The sequence below is a fragment of the Cryptotermes secundus genome, unplaced genomic scaffold (assembly GCF_002891405.2).
Source record: "Cryptotermes secundus unplaced genomic scaffold, Csec_1.0 scaffold22, whole genome shotgun sequence".
In the NCBI taxonomy this organism is placed as follows: Eukaryota; Metazoa; Arthropoda; class Insecta; order Blattodea; family Kalotermitidae; genus Cryptotermes; species Cryptotermes secundus.
Window position 1 is genome coordinate 4,444,070 of NW_019742961.1, and position 20,150 is coordinate 4,464,219.

Below are 20,150 nucleotides of genomic sequence, written 5' to 3' on the forward strand. Positions count from 1 at the left end.
CCAGGAACTTCTAATGTTGGAACATCACAGTTTTTCCTCATTTGTTCCTGCATAACTTTTTCCATGTCGTAGAAATTAAATGTCTTCTTGAAAGGGTCTCGGGGCACGCGGTAGCGTAGTTGTTCAAGGCACTATGCTACAAGCTGGTAGATCACGGGTTCGAGTCCCGATGGGGTGGATATTTTTCAGTTTACCTAATCCTTCCAACCGCACTATGGCCCTGGGGTCGACTCAGCCTCTAACAGAAATGAGTACCAGGAATCTTCCTGGGGGATAAAAGGTCGGCCGGCGCTAAGGCTGACAACCTTACCGCCATATGTGAGCCTGTTGTCTAAAGAAAATGTTGGAGCCTCGACGTCTCACAACCCTATGGCCCATCACGGCCTGTTATAGGGTCAGCTTTTTCTTTTTTCTTTTTTGAAAGAGTCCCATTATGAATTTCTTCAAGGCGCTCAGAGCAGTGTGACAGTGCTACTGAAATTATTTTTGGAAATGGTTTTGAGGAATGATTTTAACCCTGCCCGAAATATTGGTTTTCGTGTCTGGAATTAGAAGGCTAGTATTTTGGAGGACGGAAAACTAATTAAACTTAGTGAGAGTACTCGTAGAATAAGAAGTGCTATTTATTTTCAGACCTTGTATTGTAATGGGTAGGGGTGGTGGGGGAGAGATCGAGAACGAACCTTGATTTCGAGCTTGGTGGCGTGAACGACGTTACTGTAGTAAGATTAACCTTACTTGAACCTTTAGCAAAGAAACAGAACAAACAAAGTTTTGGCTGCTGGATGTTAGAGCGCTGTGCCAAAGAAAACTCTGAGAATCATGTGCAGGTCGCTAAAGCAAGAGGATGAATTTACTTTGTGTTATTTTCTAGTCTTCAGGTCTGTGTCATTGTATACCGCATCAAGTGCAAGGGGAAGGACAAATATCCGTGACCTAACAACGCGGTAGACTGGGAGGCACTCCTAATTCGGAGATCGGCTCTCATGATTGAGGTTATGTGTGCGTGGTTGCCTTTGTTCCGCCATTAAAATACTGGGAAAGTACCTGAAATTAGGCCATAGTTGCTTCTTTTCACATCCTTTCCAATGCTTTATTAATAATCCTGTTACCCCAGAGGATATATTTGAGCTATTTATAGCGCCGTCGTTAAATGAACCAAGGATAAATAAGAGTAAAATAAGACTACGTTTTCACAGGTTCCTGGAACGTTGGTTCGAATCCAGCGCCTCATTAAGATGCTGCAAAGACAGACTGTCGTCTTCACGTGGATCGACGTCATTTGACACGTGTAGTATGGCAGTTCCTCCTCTCTTTCTCACATATGGGTGAACAGTCAATGTAAATGATTAACATAATCATAATTAGTGAAATGTGAAGCCTGACGGCTTCAATGGACTTACTAATACGGACTATGACTGACAAATGATAGACCTGACCCCTCGTTAGAGAGGGCGCCCCAAAGGGACATGACAGCAACTTTCATATAGTTAGTTATTGGAGAGGGTGGGTTTCTCCATGCACTTAGACCTGTATTCGTCCATTGTGCTTCCCTCTATGATTTCTACCAGTCTCTATATCCTACCGGTACTGGTGCTTACCATCAGTCCCGCCCAGCCAGCGAGACCGGCTCTACTAGCTGAGAGGTATCTATAATGCTTCCCCATCTACCAGAGGTATTAAAGACTGCTGTTGGGCGGGAAACGTCCGTAATTTGGCTCAGTGATCTCCTTTGGAGATATGAGGTTCTTTTACGCGCCGTAAAGCTACGACACGGGACCCACGGCTTAAAGTCCCTCCCGGAGGACTTGTTCCCTGAATTTTTCCGCCCATAAAAATTCGACGACCTCCGCCGGGTATTTGAACCCGCGTACTACGAGTCATGAGGTGGGAACGTTACCTCTAGACTACGGAGGCCGCTAACTTTCATATAAGGAAAAGAAATCTGGTCATGAGCACCTCTAGACTACGGAGGCCGCTAACTTTCATATAAGGAAAAGAAATCTGGTCATGAGCCCCAGCCGGGGCTCGACACCAAGACAGACAGACTGACTGACCGTCAGTCACAATGTGACTCTGACTCTGACTCTGAGACTAGTTCAGTTTGTATTGACCTTAGAAGAGTAGAGTTTGTATTCGGCAAGAGAACAGAAGAGTTCTCATCTGACTAGAGTAGAAGGGTTGTAACACTGGAGAAGAAACGTCTAAATGACGTTACAAGTGGAGAATAATTGTTAGTGTGAGTGTAAAAGTGACTGTCCAATAAAGGTATTCGTTCAAATGCGAGAACCCGCACAAATTTCTTGTCGCGTTGCGTAGCAAACACGCGACAATATAATGTCCTGTGTAGGCTACTTGTTCATGAGTGTAGCAGTGTTTAACGCGTATTTTGTACAGGAATAAAAGAAAATAAGTATTATGTACAGGTTCGTGACAGCGATTGTTTATAAAATGTTGGGCATTGTTAGTGTCTGTAGTGTATTTATACGGCACACAACATTTAGAAAGGTGCTTGCAACAGTCTTAAATCGCCGGGCTCTTCGTTTACAGCTCACGAGGTTATTTCTTATCTTGTAGGACTGAAAGTCATGAGGAGCTTGCGGCTGTAAATGCTTGGCTGCCTTATCCTCTGTTAGTTGTTCTGATAAACAGTTTCAAGCGATATGGGTAATTTATGTTTTACCTTATTTTATTCTATAGTCAGCACTCCCGGAGTATTCTGCTTTACTACTTATTCTGTTTTTGTGTTGCGTTCATATTTGGTGATTCGGGCTTGAAGTTGTCCCCTTTAACCCTTTAAATGCCAGTAGTTCTACTTGTACCACCTGCTTTAACATAACAAAACTCTGCATTCTGCCCACAGAATGTGTTTTGTATGTTTCATGCGGTTCTGACAATAAGCAGCAATTTTTCCCTACACAACATTAATCAGCTAATCACTGAAGTGGAGATGTAATGTGTTTTCCCTGAGGCACGAACTGAATTTATATGCATGATTTAGAGAAATTCACTTTTTGAAAGATTAATATTGCTTTATTCATCTGTCTATCTATGGCTGTACGACCCTTTTTTGGCTCTTGGGCGCTTTTTCAGTTTCTTGATCTATACACAGTCGGTAGGACTCCTTGATCTACTCCTTCCAGCCCCACTGTGGCCCCGGGGTTGACTCAGCCCCTAACAGAAGTGAGTAACAGGAATCTCCCTGGGGTAAAGGGCAGCCGACGCTTAAGGCTGAAAACTTCACCACCATCTTTGAGCTGATTGTCTAGAAAATGTGAGAGCCTTGACGTCTCACAACCCTATGGGCCTCCACGGCCTGTTACAGGGATAGGTTTACATTTTTACCTGTTTCCGTGATTGTTTAACACACGTTCGTTGCTGATCAGTCACACACAAAGTTTATAAGGAGAAGATCAGGATCAGCATTAGAGTTCTGTGAACTCTCAGAGCGTCAGATGGTCCCGCCATTAAACAGATAAATTATTGGAACTACATAGAATTCATTCTTCAATGCAGTTAAAACGATATTTAATCATTACATTGTTTTTTTTTCCTTCCTTGGCACTACAGGCCCAGTGGGCCTAGGCCTACCTCCATGAACTTCTCCGTTCACTTCGGTTTTTCTAGATCTTACACATTCGGTAGGACTCCTTGGGCAGGTGATCAGCTCGTCGCTAGGCCTCTGCCTGTATACAAACACAGAAATACACACACACCAAACTAAACCTCCATGCCCTGAGTGGGATTCGAACCCACGATCCTGGTTTCCAAGCGAGCGAAGACATTGCATGCCTTAGACCGCTCGGCTACCGTGACCGGCACACTGCTTTTTACGTCAATTAATACGAAGGGAGGGATGACTGCATATAGGGGTGCCTGAGAAGCTAGGTTTAACGTGAGTCATTGCTCCGCGAAGAGGACGTTATAAAGAAACTTGCTGGGTATTCATTTATTGTCACGTGAGAAGAGCCAGGTAGGCGGGTGTGAGGAATGAGAAACGCATTCAGAAGTTCAGTGGGAAAACCTAGGGGAACCCAGTCTTAGCTAGAAGGAATTCTTCTCAAAAAACAGGATTTGAGGATGGATTCATGGGGCTAAGGATAGTGTGTCTAGTGGCGAGCTCTTGTGAACATGGCAGTAAGTCTTCGGGTTCCACAACAGCGGAGTAACTTTCTTAGCAGCTCAGTGACTTTCACCTTCACAAGGAAGACTCTAATCCATAGAGATAATTAGAGATAATTAGTCACACAAAACATCATCTTATCTGTCCTTTTCCTGTACTTAAGTGCTATATTAATTAATTTTTATTACTTAAAAGTGCGCTGTAAATTGCTAAACAATCCCCATTACTCATTCATAGAAATTAAGTTACGCAGTTAGATTTAAAATAAAGTCTTTTATACGTATTCCTGGTAGCTAGACTTATATAAAATGATTCAAAGACATAGCACAGTAGGAAAAAAAGAAAAGCTCTGGAGCTGAAATGAATTTGTTAGTGCAGCAGATTCTTGTGACCGTGAAATTATAACAGTCCTAGACCTAAGTTTCACAAAATGGCGGAACTCCGTAAGGAAACCTATGCCTACAATTTTCTTCCCATTTGAGGACCAAATTTGGTACTGCGACGTTAAATTATATATTATCTTAACTCAGACAAAACAGAATTATTCGCTTAAAGGACGGTGTCTAGACTGAACACAAATATAGCAAGAATCCAAGAAAGCGATGCAATAAAATCATAGTCTTGCCTTGTAAATATTGTAACGTGTATGCGATGTGACTACAGATGGGTACTTAATTCACAATCGGATTTATTGGACTCTTATAGAACTCCTTACTACATTTTATGAATCACTGCCACACACAGACTAATGTTCTTAGTCTGTTGCAGTCTCCATTAGTCGTTGCTTGGTAACGGCTTCCAACGGAGGACGTTCTCCTTCCTCTGGGTTCCCAAACTATCCCCGGCCTCAGCTTCTCATAGCAACAGCTCACATCGACTGAACTGCAGCTATCCTCTGTCTTATTCACTAACTGACTGACTGACTCCTCAGAGTCACAGCCACAGTCACAGTCACTATTTATGAGCCGATTGTATAGAAAATGTGGGAACCTCAACATCTCACAACCCTATGGGCGTCCACTGCCTGTTACAGGGATACATTTACTTTTTCACTTACGTATCCCATATATGGCATGTTGTTGAAAATTCTTCCTTGTGCTCTATATACTACATACTATATACAACGGCAACTAAGCCGATTGACTCCTCATTAGCTTGTTCTGCGTATAATGTCTCGGCACGGACCGCATGGAACACAACGCTCCTCTGTTGCAGTGTAATTGTGGAAACATGCAAGCTTGCGAAGCCGGTAATTAGCAACGGCTGTTGTATCGTTGTTTATTTCGCTGCCGTTGCCTAGCAAGGAGTCTACATGCCACAATATCCATGATTTATTTTAACCATCTTACAGTGCATACATTTATTCACCTTACTCTTCTCTCTTGCACTACATGTTTCAGCACAAAAGTGCCAGCTTCAGGTGCTTTTCGTTGTACGTCAAACTACTTCATTGCATGCCCTGTTGTCTTTATACTAAAATATATACTCGTCATATATATTGATAAATTTTAAATATTAAAAATATTAAAACTGTTCAGGATTTGTCATCCTTATGTCGTATCTCAATACGCGAGTCACCTCTATCTTCCTCTATCGGAGCATTCTTCCTACTTTCGTGTGTGTATTGTGCTTTGTGTTGTGTCTTGCACCTGTGACTGCGTGTGTTATCACAACAATATGCTTCCTTTTCTCCAGCATGTAGACCTAGACTATCACTTAACGTTTTTCTTCATGGCGTGGTATTTGCACATTCCTTACCACGACAGATGGAACTTTTAAGTGTAATATTACTTGCATTTTTCTCTTGAACTTTACATTTCTTGACAGCTGTTAAAAACACTCGCCTCTGGCGTAATGCATTTTACGGTTCTGAAGCAATGGGTCTCGTGCTTATGAAGAACTAACCTCACACAATTTTACTTCATACTCTTAGAGCAGTGTTCCGCAAGCTTTTTCTACTCGCGGCACACCATGAAGTATCCATGACTGAACACGGCACACCAAAATGTTATTCCCCTCAAAAATGTATGATATCAGACAATTAATTTAAATACGTAACGTGATCAACTTATTACTATAATATTATTATATTGTTATTTTATTATCATTAAACAGAAATCGACTCGTGCATTTATTAGCAATGAATGAACTTTAATTCGCTGTAGAGTGTAGAAAATACACTTCTATTACTATTAAAGTAAATACAGTAATTCTACTCATACCTTCAATGTGATACTTGCGCCTGCGTAGCTGCACACAGGCGACTGATCCGTGGTGGAATCGTTGACAACGCAAGTCTCATTTCTTCATCGATGGATTTGAGCCGCTCCCTCTTTGATGTCTTAATTTCAGTTAATGTCGAGAAGCCCAGTTCACACAAATATGTAGTTGAAAATGGCAATAACACATTAACTGCCATCTCGGAGATAGCCGGGTATCCACTCCTTATTGCCAACCAAAACGTATCCAAAGGCACTTCGAGAAGTTTTAGTTTCAATGTTCTGTCTGCTTTTAAATCTGCGAGTTCCTCTTGTATATTAATCGGAAGATGTTCTGATTTCACAACAAATGGATCACGAACCCAGTCGAAATCTTGTACACTCTCTCCAAAATACTTATTGAATTTCTGCTGAAGCATTGCTGAATGTTCTTTAATTGAGTCTATCGCCACTTTATTGCCGTCAGCAAGTGGCCATACAGTCGGGGACATCTCAAACGACCCATCTGTAATTCTCTAACTAGCAACCAAAATTTGCGAACTACTTCAGAGCACAGCTGTGATAGAACTGAAACAATTGTAAAACGCGGGATCTCTACTCTTCAAACGGAAGAAGTGACACTATACCGACTTATTTTTGAAATATTTATAATTTTAAATGAAGTCCAACAATCGGTGGGTGCATCATTACAGGAAGAAAGTCATAAAGTTGAAGAAGCTCTAACTACTAACAAACAGGAGCAAATACCGAAACAGTGTTATAAAATACAGGAAAACCCATGCTACTCCCTGCAGTTTTAGGGAAAAGCACGTACACAGAACATGCGGCAAGCATATCAATAGAAGCTGCGAAGATGCGAGAAAAATAAAAATAAATCAATAATGAAAACTATGATATAACAACAACTGTGTCCGTTACAAAGAGGTAACCTCAATCACTGGGAAACCTATGTTCGATTCAATTAAGGAAATTGTTGCTGATCCTCGCCAGCATAGTCGTTCTTGGTTTCGGGCCCCGTGGGGACCAAAGACCATATTTTTGTTCTTTTCAGACTTTCGCGTGTTTTTAAATGGGGCTTCTTCTTCGACGAGAGGAGAGGTCTCGACAGTCTATGTCAATATAACAGCAGCTATCTTTATACAGTGTATAATATATATATATACACGTGTACACACACATACAGCTGAGGTCAGGATTTTTCACAGGGAGATAACAGAAAGACGTACAATAAAAATTGTGATAATGCATGTACAGACCAAAAACTAACTAAGATAGAAAAAGAAGTGGTCTGTGCATGTACTGCAACAATTCTTACTGTACATTTTTCTGTTATCTCCCATTGACAGACCCTGATCTCAGGTGTATACACAGCTGCAGTTACGTTAACATAGGTTATCCAGTGATTGAGGTTAGCTCTTTCTAACGGACCCAACAGAGTAGGTGTCTCCCGCCACCCATCCAAGGACGAAAGCAGGTCCATTTTCCGAAACGATCTTTAGAATTCTGGTCGAAGGACGAAGTCCAAAAAGCCAGTAATCCTGAATTTCATAATATGCTAGTTTATTCTCACAATGGAGGAGTTCCCTTCTTCCAACTCTCAAGGTGCGAGGTCACCCTTCGTTGGGTGTTCACTGCTGTTTCAGTGCAGCTATTTGGAGGTCTTCTGTAACCACATCCGAAGGAACCGCCATACCTTGGTAGCCTACATAGTATATTGCCTAACATTTCAAGTAATCTGCAAGAGCAAATATTTTGTTTTATAATGTGACAGATCATACCTACTCCTTCAGATCTATAACCACCCTGACATGTTTGTCTCATATTCATTTTATATTATCCTCGCACTTAGTCTGAGTCTTCCTAGTGTTTCTTTCCATTTGTATTTCCCACCAAAATCCTATATGCAGTCCCCTTCTCGACTCTTGTTACATGCCCTGCCCATATGGCCATCCCTGCTTTATAACGACATTGGGTTACATCTCTCTTGGTCTTGATTGTTAGGGACACCAGGAAATGTCTTTCAGTAGTTGCTGCCTTGTCACTGATCTGAAAATTGTAACTAAGAGCTATAACAGCTTACACTGAAAATACGTTTTAAGGTTTGTAAGAACAATACGGAGTCCACTAAGTGACGCGTCACTGGACACGCGAAAGACGCTACTACTTGAACCAAGCGACTGTTGCTAGTGACTTGAATGCAAGTATGCGAAGCGGCAGCCGGTGTTTATATGGGTCGAGTCTAATTGATGGTTTTCTTCTTCTTCAGCAAAACGGATTAGATCATTTAGCCTGTTCCAATTCAGAATTAATTTCTGGGAGTATAGCCCACATTTGGTAGGAATCCTGGGACGGGTTATCGGCCTTTATCTCGGATCCAAAGTTACATTACCATTTTCAGCCCTGCCGGCGGTCGGAATGTCCGATGTATCGAAAACCAAAGTGATGTTTTCACGAACATACTGCCTGCTGGCTGATGATACGGTAAATTGTGCCTGAGAATCAGGAAAGTGATACATATATTTGAAAATTCCAGATTTGTTATAAATTTGTAGTTCGTTTAGAAGGATTTTATTCAGTAAATGTGCTTTTGGACTTAACGCTATTCTGGCACTCAAGTATCATTATCTCTTCGTTCCGTATGATCACAGAAGGTGAATCTGTGTGCGCATCGATGTGGTTAGCTTCCGTTATCACCACCAGTGTTGCCATCCGTCACATACGAACTGTGTTGAAGTCACTCATATGTATAAAAATACCTTGATTTTGTTTGTGATTTCAGAACTTACTTGAAAATTATGGGGGCGGGTACAGCACCTTATATTAGTGTTTCTTAATCGATGGGACAGATCTCACCTGTGGGACGTGATGCTCTGCTTTTTATAAAGTGAGGTCCCGAAAAAAAAAAACCACCTTCCATTGGTATTTATTATAAGAATAAAATGTACGTAATTGCAGAGGCAAAAGAGAAGCTTTGTACGATTTGAGGTTTTAAGAGAAGCTTTGTTTCTGCTCCGGAGGGGCAACGGTTTTTGAAAAATTTACGGGTGGGGCTCAAGACCCCAAATATTCACAGCTACTACTGTAAAGCTTCAGATGAGAAATTGCATTGTGGTTATGAATCAGGGATCAAGTAAAATGTGCAAGGGACGAATATTTAATTGAAAGGGACTAAAGAAAAGACATAAAACCTCAGTTAAAATCGTCGAATATGGTGTAGGAGATCGTCAAATTTGGTAGCTTACGTACAAGCAAGATGCATTCTTAAATCTAAAAAAAGTTACAGTTTCTGTTAGCTTATTGTAATCATTAGGTTTTCAAGAAGGAATTGTAAAGACTAGAATTTTGAACAGAACGGCGAAGGATGTTTCCTGGATTTAATATACTCTCAAATTTTGTTATAAATGTAATTTACATTTTTTGATCATTGCATTAAAATGCTTGTGAATTTGACATTTCTCATATTTCTAAACGTTACTATGTAACACTGATCTCAGAGTTGGAAGTTTCTATACTTGAGGGTCTCAGCAGGTGGAAATACTGGAAACAGAAGCGGCAGTGATGGTTTACTGTGGTATATGGAAGTATCTCACAGGTTATTGTGGGCACGCGGTAGCGTAGTTGGTTGAGACACTATGCTACAACCCGGAAGGTCGCGGGATAGAATCCCGATGAGATGGATTTCTTTCAATCGACCTAATCCTTCCAGCCGCACAATGACCCTGGGGTCGACTTAGCCTCTAACAGAAACGAGTACCAGGAATATTCCTGGGGGTAAAGGGCGGACGGCGCATAATGCTGATAACCTCACCGCCACCTGTGAGCCGATTGTGTAGAAAATATGGGAGCCTCAACATTTCACACCCCTATGGGCCTCCACGGCCTGTTACAGGGATACCTTTACTTTATTTTATCTCACAGGTTATTAGACCTCTGTCTGGCGCAACGTAAGTTGGTCAAAGAAATTGTTTTCTCATTGTAAAAGGGTCTGTAAGACATAAAATCGCATACTTTTGTTACAGATAGACCATTGTTGCGAAATTTGTAATTGGAAAAAGCTGTTGTATCAGAGACTACTGAATTTAAGTGTGTATTAAATCATCTCTTTTGCGAGTTCCACATAAGGCATTACGTGTAATGTGCGTGCTAATAAAGCGCAGACAAATTTATTCGGTGTCTGTTCAAGCACCACGTCATGAAAACATACTGGGAAGTTAGATACAGCTCCATGCACTCTTAAAGTCAGCATTGGACGCAGGTGAGAATTCAGCTTCGTGCTGTGGCTTCCCACCCCAGTGGGTGAGGATTTTAGGTAGGACCCGAGACCAGCATTGACGTGATGGCAGGTAGATAAATCCTTGCCTCTCCCCAGAATCGAATCCCAGTCGTTCAGTCATTTACTGTCAGAGCTACCCCGGCCAGGCCAAAATTTTATGAATAAAAGATGGCATATTTTACAAATTGCGACATTTATAAAAAACCTTATGCTTTCCTGGTCTCTGGACTCCAACTCAGGACACTCGGGGGAAACCAAAGAAAGGTATGTCTAGACTCATTACTTCACGCGGTATCACTATATATAACTTATTCTCATAAGCAATGGACCCGTACGTAGCAGAGACGTTCAGTGTCATCTGAACATTTTAACTGCATTAGCCCTGATACAGTCTCCGTTCACAACTAACTGATCTGCAACGTGATATTAACACAATTTCACTTTTCCTGAGACACACCTCATGACACTGTAATGCTTGAAGCTGCGCAAACACTTTCATTACGTCACGTGGTATTGCGTAGTATGTGCTTGGTTGCCTAGTTGTCGGGGTCAGACTGAGGGAAGGAGAGAGATAGAGAGTGATAGAGAGTGAGACGGAATGTAGGCTTGATGGAGGGAGTACCGGCTCGCGAAGCCAGTATCGAACCGGCAGTCGTAGTGTGTGTATGGAAGTAGAAGGTGGCTGGGGAACCAGGTTTTCCATTTAACTCGGTTTCAAGTTTTGAATGCTGCATTTTATTAATTTGCATAAGAACACAACTCTGGTGTAACACATTTAGCCTTAGGCAAGGTGGGTTAAGCCTGCCTTATGTCAGAATGACAGGTGGCAAGACACACATCACTGGTGTCGTTGGAGAATAGCGGAGAACAATGGAGACACCAGAAGAAAATGGTGGCAAAGGCGTTGGGGATCCTGGTGGAGGAAAATCAGTAACACCACAGAAGAAAACTCGTCCTACTACATTACTTGAAGATACGGGAAGAGCCAGCAGCCCGGGTCCAACGAGGCTCAAAGATCGAGTCAGCTTCTACGAACAGGTATGGTCTGGTGCGAAGTCACCGTCAACAGAAACAGTCGCGGAAAAGGGAAGAAGCAACGTCGACGACCGTTCTCTCTTCGCTGATGTGTCTGAGATCGAGCATCGCTTGCAGGAAGAACAACTTCGCCGACGTGCTGAGAGTCCTGTTACGAGGGAGCACGTGAAGCTGAGGTCCTCGCGTGCTGGGGATGGAGGCTCCCGTCTCAGACGCGCATCCACAGAAGACAGTAGCAGTAACAACAGCGAATCGTTCGAAGAAACATTTGAACGAGTTGTCGAAGAAGGAGATCTTCTGGGTGGAGGTGCGAAGGTTGTCAAATTTGAAAGAATCACGGTTCACAAATCTGTTAGGGAAATCACAACTGTGCGTCCGACCACACCCATTTCTGGTGCTGCACCATCAGAAGCCACAGTGAGCCGAACACCGTCAGAGGAACGTATCCTTCAAGACGACTCTGCGTATCATACAGTCAGTCACAGTCAACCTAGTACTAATGGTTACCATACAAGTGCGTCGAAATCTTCATCAGTAACATCTCTGGCCGGGAGATTTCCGTCTGAAGAAAGTCTGAGGAGGACGCCGTCCAGGGAGGGACTCCAGCAAGTCGGCGCCACCGAGTTAGAGGGAGGAAGCCGCCCTGGGTCCACAAGCAGCAGCATTGAGTGGTATTCCGAGTACCGAACCCAGTCTTTTCACAACATGGCTGCGAAATTGGAATATATCCGAAGTCGCTCTCAGTATGACTCACACATCGCGGAAATCAAAGGTATATGACACACTTATTATGGCCCACATCACTGAAACCACTTTAGCATGTCACACTCGGCTAAAAACGAATACGGAGAGAAAATTTTTATCGTACGAATGACCATCTGGAGGCATACAAATAATAAGTAACAGCTGTAAAGTTGAAACCAAAGGTGCATGTTGCTCTGAGCATGACTCCCGCATTGCCACTACCAAAGATACAGGAGTTTTAAGTTAATTAAATTGACGTTAAAGAGTAAATTATTCATAGGCCCACAGTCGGGATTGCGACTGCTGTTTTTTAGGCCCACTCGCAATCCGGCAGAGCGCTTTTTAACTTAATTTAGTCCGTCCGTCCGTCAGTCAGTCAGTCAGTCAGCCAGCCAAGTCTGTGGCTCGCCATCGAACAACTAGAGAAACGCTGGACAAATTCTCATGACATTTGATATTGTAAGTTTAAAAAATAAAGTACTAAGCCATTGTATTGAGGTCGGAGCAGTTTAACGGCAGCCTACCGTGGAAAGTTAGGGGATTTATGTTCGTATCTTGTCCAGTATTTATCGGAGAGGAGAATGTAAAGAATAAATGTTTCAGAGGAAATTTAAGCACACATTTCATGACAAAATGCGTTTTCTCAATGTCTTCGCTGTTTTCAGTTCACTAGAAAGGGATGTTATGTGTATAATTAATTACATTTTTAAACTTCCATACTGAACAATCTCGACAAAGAAAAACAAAACAAGAAAAAAGACAAAACGTTTTCAATACTGATTGTAGGGTATTGTAATTTTCTCGGATGTAACGCCTTCTAGTCCGGCAAGTTCACCGACGTTTCGAAGGAGCGTGTAACTTCCATGTTCAGTGTCGAAGAATAAACCAAGAAAGAAACCAGCCCTCTTTCTGCCAGTTTCTTACTTGGCTTACTGTTTGACCCTAAAGATCGAGGCACTGCGTTTTTCCCCCCGAAACGTCTGTGGACTTAACCGGACCACACGACGTTGCATCCCAGTTACCACTGCGAGAACTTGAAACTTGATACAGAGTTGTTCATTCAGTACGTAATTTAGTTTTCCCGCCAGTTTGCCATCACGAAACAGTAAATAGTTGCGTGTGAATTTAATGTTGCTAATTATTTTATAATTCCTTCTGTCGACCACGTCTGTTAACTGCACGTTGTAGTCTCCTACAGTTTTGTTTCTAGTGGTCAAGTCCTAAAGAAAGTCAGACTCAAATAAATAGTATGAGAGAGTGAAACTTTGTTCCTTCAATCAGAAATACATCTAACTTGTTAGAAAATGATTACCTTAAAGTTTTTGTGTGTCTTAAATTCAGGCACTGTATTTGGTTGGGGGGAAAAATTGTAGAGGAGCTGGTTTTTGGAAGTAACACAACAAGAATGTACCACACTTCCAGCCAGTCAAGTTGGAATATATGACGAATATTAATATCACATATAAAGGAAATGCTTCCAAATTACAAAGTTAAAGTTACAATTAAGATAATAATTACTCACAAATACGCACATTTCCGACAGATCACCTCTGTGGTGTAGTGGTCAGAGTTCCTGGCTACAGATCCAGACGTCCGGGTTCGACTCCCGGCGCTGCCAGATTTTCTGAGAAGTATCGGGTCTGGAACGGGGTCCACTCAACATCGTGAGGATAATTGAGGAGCTACTAGAATGGAAAAGTAGAGGCTCCGGTCTAGAAAACCGAAATTAACGTCGGTACGGATTCGTTGCGCTGACCACGCGACACCCTCTATCCGCCAAAGTTGGCACTAACTTCGCCGACAAGAGGCGGTCGCGCGGTCGGTACAATTCGCTTGCGGACCAAAGCCATGGAATTTGTTTTTTTGTTTAATATCCGACATAGAATGTGGAGTCAGATCTTGCACAGTGTAGCTTGGATATGTTGTATTACTCTTTGGAAATTCGAAGTCTTGAGTACGAGAACTAATGTTTGAAATTCTGGAGTGATATTTCAGACATACCTTTAATCCACATCAATTAATTGGTCAGCATAACGTTCGGTTTCTTTCTAAGGTGTTATTGGGGAGAGATACTGATTAAAAAGAGAAGTTAAGTAATGTCAGGTCGTAGGCGGGATTGAGGCCACAGCCGAATGCACACGAAGATCGCTTGCTTGTTCGCCCATTGTGTTCGTTACTGGCTCCTGTTGTTTGACAGATTCTATAATGAATGCAACAACAGCACTACACAGTAGCGTATCTTGAAGTTAATTTTTTTGGATCTTCTGAAAAAGAAGTTAGTAATGAGTTGTTGTTGTTATTGTTATTGGAGGGGGTGGGATTCTCCATGCACCGCGACCAGTTTGATCTATTGTGCGTCCCCCTATAATATTCTGCAGCCTCTATACCCTACCGGTATTGGTGCTTACCATCAGTCCCTACTCAGCCAGCGAGGTCGGCCTCTACTGGCTCAGAGGTATCTCAATGCTTCCCACATCTACCAGAGGCGTTAGAGACTACTGTTGAGCGGGAAATGTCCTTAATTTAGCTCAATGGCCTCCTTTGGAGACATGAGGTTCTTTTACGTGCCGTAAAGCTACGACACGGAACCCACGGCTTAAAGTCCCTCCCGGAGGACTTGTTCCCTGAATTTTTCTGCCCTTAAAAATTCCACGACCTCCGCCGGGTTTGAACCCGCATAGTAATGAGTTAATATATTCATAAATGAGCTACGGTGCTGACATGTACATAGATTTTTTTGAAACTAAATTATTATTGTAACAGCTTTTTTCGGAAGATTATATTTAATCAAGATTCATCAGACATTTCATACGAATAGCAATCATACACCCCATATTCATGTGCAGGGACGGTCTTACCGTTGTTGACTGGTTCACTGCTCAGCGCTTCACGGCGACGGGTGCACCGTCGGCTGCGAGGCGTATACGAATTGTACCGAAGAATCAACATGTCTGTTGCCTGATGATATGTTCAAGTCTGGAGTTACAGTTCACAAATCACGGGAGGTGTTTAATGCTGTTCCTGTCTGTTGCGATCAGTTCTACCTTCGATGACAGACTGTAGAAACCAGCTGCAAAAATGAATCCTACTAGATGGATCGCGCGGCCGCAAGGCGTGGATTAGTGTTGTTTTATAGGGTCTAAGCGTCAGCAGTTGTTTTGTTTTTGCACAAAACTTTGACACTCCAGCCTCTTGAGCTAGACGTTTCAGTGATTTTCTAGGTGTATGTTCAAGTCTGGACCCTATGTCATATAACTTCTCAGTGACTACTCGAGGCTTATGTTTTTGTTTCTTGTCAGTTAAGAGTCCCGTTGATCCAGATTTGTTCATAAAATTGTGAATTGTTTGTCTGCTGGGAACTCTTTCATCACGAAAATTTGGTTGAAATTTTCGCCGACAATTTCTAGCAGATCCGTATTTCACCTAGGTGTCACGTATAAACAAATACACGTTGCTGTAATGTATATCAAACCATGACGGAACATACTGCCCACGAATCGTAAATGGGAAACGGCTAATGGAGCTGATAACTTGCGCCTACTGCTGACAAATCATAAACAAATTCCCATGCACGAGCCGCAGTGCTCGACATGAAACACAATGCCGTCAAATGGTCCACAAAGTTAATAACTTACCCTAAATCCAAACATCAGCCATCAGGAATACTTATTCATCGGCAAAATTCGTATGTGCCTCGCCGCCGGCGATGAACCGGTCGCCGTGAACCGATCAACAAAGCTAAGGACCTCTGTATTATCACCATATACCCTTTCTTCACATATCAAGCATTTCGACCTAAATATAGACTTAGTTTTTAGTCGTGTAAGTAAATATATTGTGAACTATTAACTTTTTCGCTGCGTGTGATTTATCACCATTTTCCTAAAATAATGCACATTTTAAGGCGAAAATATGAAAAAAAAAATACATTTTATAGCCCAGTGAATTAAATCACATGACGCAGCAAAGGAGGTGGTTATATCTTGATATGGCTCGAAGCCGACTGTTGTACTGTGTTCGTACTGTAATGGATGTTTGTTGTATTTTAGACGAATATCTCAGCAATAGGGTTACGGCTGTAACAGTACTTAAGATTTAAAGTTTGTGATGATGGTACATTAGTACAAATATTATGATTCTGGACATTATACATCGTCGCGTTTTACGTGTATCTAAAATAACGCCCTGTTTATATTTAAAAACAACGTTTCGGAGACTGGATTCTGTCTCCGGCTTAGGGCAAAACCTCAATTGTGCCCATTCGATAAAGCTAGTCTCTATCTCCGGAGATAAGAACTGGCTCTATCGATTGGGCCTAACTGAGTAGCAAATGGTGTACCGGCTTTGGCTGTTGGATGAAATCATGGAATAATAATTGGCACATGAAATGCGGAGTATTAGTAGAAAGTCCTGCTACAGTGCCGCTGTGTCCGCAACATATCCCACATGAGTTCCTCCGAAACTGAACCAGTCATCCGTGAAGAGTTGCCGGCCACTAACCGCTCGAGCTATAGCAGGACCTAAGCAAAAAGTAAAGCTATCCCTGTAACAGGCCGTGGAGATCCATAGGGTTGTGAGATGTTGAGGTTCCCACATTTTCTAGACAGTCAGCACATAGATGGCGGCAAGGTTGTCAGCCCTACGCGCTGGCCGCCCATAACCCCCAAGAATATTCCTGGTACTCATTTCTGTTAGAGGCTGAGTCGACCCCAGGGCCATAGTGTAGCTGGAAGGATAAGGTAAATTGAAAAAAATCCAGTAACCTCATCGGGACTTAAACCCGCGACCTTCCGGTTTGTAGCATAGTGCCTTAACCAACTACGCTACTGCGTGCCCCCGCAGGAACTGAGCTATAGCAATAAATGGATTAAAATAAAAGTTGATCAAAAAACATAAGCAGGCGCAAAAGAGAGAGAGAAATAAAAAAGCAAGCAAAGACTAACGTTAACCAGAGAATAATAACTGAGTTATCACATCGGCATTGATAATGGATTGTATTAGAAAGTGGTTGGCGAAGAATCGTGTGAACTTGTATCGCTGTCGCACGGTTGGGCCGGCTCAGCGATTGACGATATAGGCCAAGGCCGCCCAGCCACTTGCGATGCGTTTACAGGCCCGTAACAATACAATGGAACTGCAAACCATGTTTCACAATGTGATGTGATGGCTCGGCCAGTGAAGTAAGCGTTCCACAGCTCTGCGAAAGAACCACTTCTATCACACGCACAGTTCACAGTGACGTCCAGTTGAATCGCTGACATGAGCCACTTGTCGAGGTCGGCTCCTAATATTCGTTACACCAAATATAAACTCATGAACAGGCATTTGTTATGTATTTCTGACAAGCCTAGTTGTAGGACTGTATTGTCACGCGTTAGGGGTTGTGTGGCTAGGGGTATGGATTAGTTAATGGAATTATTGTCCACCTGTATACACCACTCGGAACCACACTTTACAGATCATTGACACACACAGACTAGTGGCATCGGTCTATTACAGTCTCCACTAGATGTTTCCTGGCACCGGATTGAACACAGTGGAGCTTCCTCAGCTTCTCGCGCTCAGGTCTTCTTGTCACAGCTGGTCGTGCAGAACTCAATTGACAACTCAACTAACTGGGTCCAAGGCTGGCGGCCATTCACACCAACCTCCTAGTCTTCTCTTCACAGGCTGACTTCCAGCTGACAACTAAACTCTCACCAGCCAACCGGCTGCTTGACTCAACTGAACTGCTGACAGCTGAACTCGACGGACCCTGCTTATAACATTTCGGCACGAATCATGTAGAGAACACGGTTTCCATTGTTGTAGTCCAGCAGTACCTCGACCGTTGCATAGCGACGGCTGTTGTTTACAGAGTCACGTCTTAGCAACGCAACAATACCGTGAAGGAAATAAAAAAGTCGTACCAGGATGAAATCTGTACTTCCGTACAGTAAACGTTTTCTTTGATGTATCCCCATAAAAATAAAGCCGGTCACAGTAGCCGAGCGGTCTAAGGAATGCACTGTCTTCGCTCGCTCGGAAGCCGGGATGGTGGGTTCGAATCCCACTCAGGGCATGTATGTTCGGTGTATGTGCGTTTTTCTGTATTTATGTACAGGTAGAGGCCTTGCGACGAGCTGATCGCTCGCCCAAGGAGTGCTACCGAGTATGTAAGATCTAGTAAACCGAAGTGAAACTGAGAGTTTCATGGAGATAGGCCAAGGCCCAAATTGGGGCTGTAGCGCCAAAGGGAAAAAACATAAAAAGAAACCAGGTAGGTTCAGATCAGGGAACTTGGAGACCAGAGGAACAGACCCACACTATCGATTCATGTGTCCGGAAAATAACTGTTAAACCAATTACGTACCTGGCATGAAGAAGAGAGAGGGGCGCCGTCATATTGAAACCACGTGCCCCAAGAGACTTTAAGGACTACATCTTCTAGCAAAAGGAAATGCTATTTCAAGGAAATCAACTAACAGAATTACACTGATGCGTTCACCGTCACATGTCCCGTGGGGTAATCGTTTAAATTTCCGATCCAAATGTTGACGCAAAATCTTTGTTGAACTGGAGAGCGTCGGGTAGCATGAGGATTCTACATTGTCTGTTCATGTATGTCCTGGAGACCTCACTCAGTCCTTTTTGAATGCTGCCTCGCGAGTGCACAAGCCACAGCACAGCATCGGCAGAGATATGGGGAAGCCGTTGTACCAGTTGCAGATGAAAGGATATAATTGCTTTTCATGCAGTGTACGTCACACCACACACTGCGAGAAGCTTGTTTCAATGTGACCGGACTAGTTAATATGTTAGTATATACTTTCCCTATGCTGCACATGGCCTCTGCCGCTGCCAGCGTGTTCTGCTGTCATGAAGGCACCTGTTTCCTTCGAACTGTGACGTACCGCTGCACACATGCCTGTTGCCTCCTGTCTGGATACTGACGCTGGTGTTCTGTCGATGCAATCCTAGCATATCCGTTATCACAACCGTACACGAAATTAATACCGGCATTCATTCATTCGTTCATTCATTCATTCATGATTCATCAGTAATCTGTCAGACGACAGGTCCACAATCTCTTCCAAAACAGTTCCTCCACTTAATGCGATCTTCTGTTTTTGGAAAGAGACTATCCAGGAAAAGTGATAATGTGGTAGTTTTTCCATTTGCTTTCCACATCGCAGTACAACAGCCGTTCAAACCACTCTGGTCACGCCTGTTGCTATACGAACTTGAACCATCACGAGCATCATTTGCTCTGTGCTTCAAGTCGCTGCTGATGACGCTGCTTCCGGCATCAGTTTTTGGTTTTTGGTGTCTCTTCGTCTGATGCCCAACCTTTGACCTGTCCAGCAAGGGAGGCCCTGCCAGTAGCTACGCTGCCGCTGGTATAGCTCTCAGGGTCCTTAGCATACTCAAACCCCCTCACCACGATAAGGCGGAGACGAACGAGGGGGAATACCGGCATACTCCTCATTAATATAATACAGTATGCTACCGTCTAGTTTCTGTGTTGTTACTACTGTCGCGTGTTTGCTAGGCAACTCAACAAGAAATTGTGTGGGTTCTCGGATTTGAACGAATACCTTTATTGGACAGTCACTTTTACACTCACTGCCCTTGGACTGCATAGGGAATACCTTGCGGAGGGTTAATTTCGCCCGCTGCTACGCAATGAACGCGGGAATACGTGTCTGGCTTAAACGATTCGTTTGTAACGGTGGAAACACCACTGTTAAGACTTTCATTTCCAGGGCAATGAATT

General features: G+C 43.0%; 1 protein-coding gene across 4 annotated transcripts in view; it reads left to right on the top strand.

The window, feature by feature from the left end:
* The first annotated feature begins 11,292 nt into the window (after positions 1–11,292).
* LOC111873382 (nesprin-1) overlaps positions 11,293–20,150 on the top strand; it is a 410,258-nt gene continuing 401,400 nt past the window's right edge. For 3 of the 4 annotated variants that reach the window (XM_023868043.2, XM_023868044.2, XM_023868046.2), the window contains exon 1: positions 11,293–12,422. In XM_023868043.2, coding sequence (XP_023723811.1) covers positions 11,486–12,422 — 937 coding nt within the window. In that variant the 5' untranslated portion in view covers positions 11,293–11,485. The remainder of the gene's footprint in view (positions 12,423–20,150) is intronic. The other variant, XM_023868047.2, reaches the window with a different exon arrangement.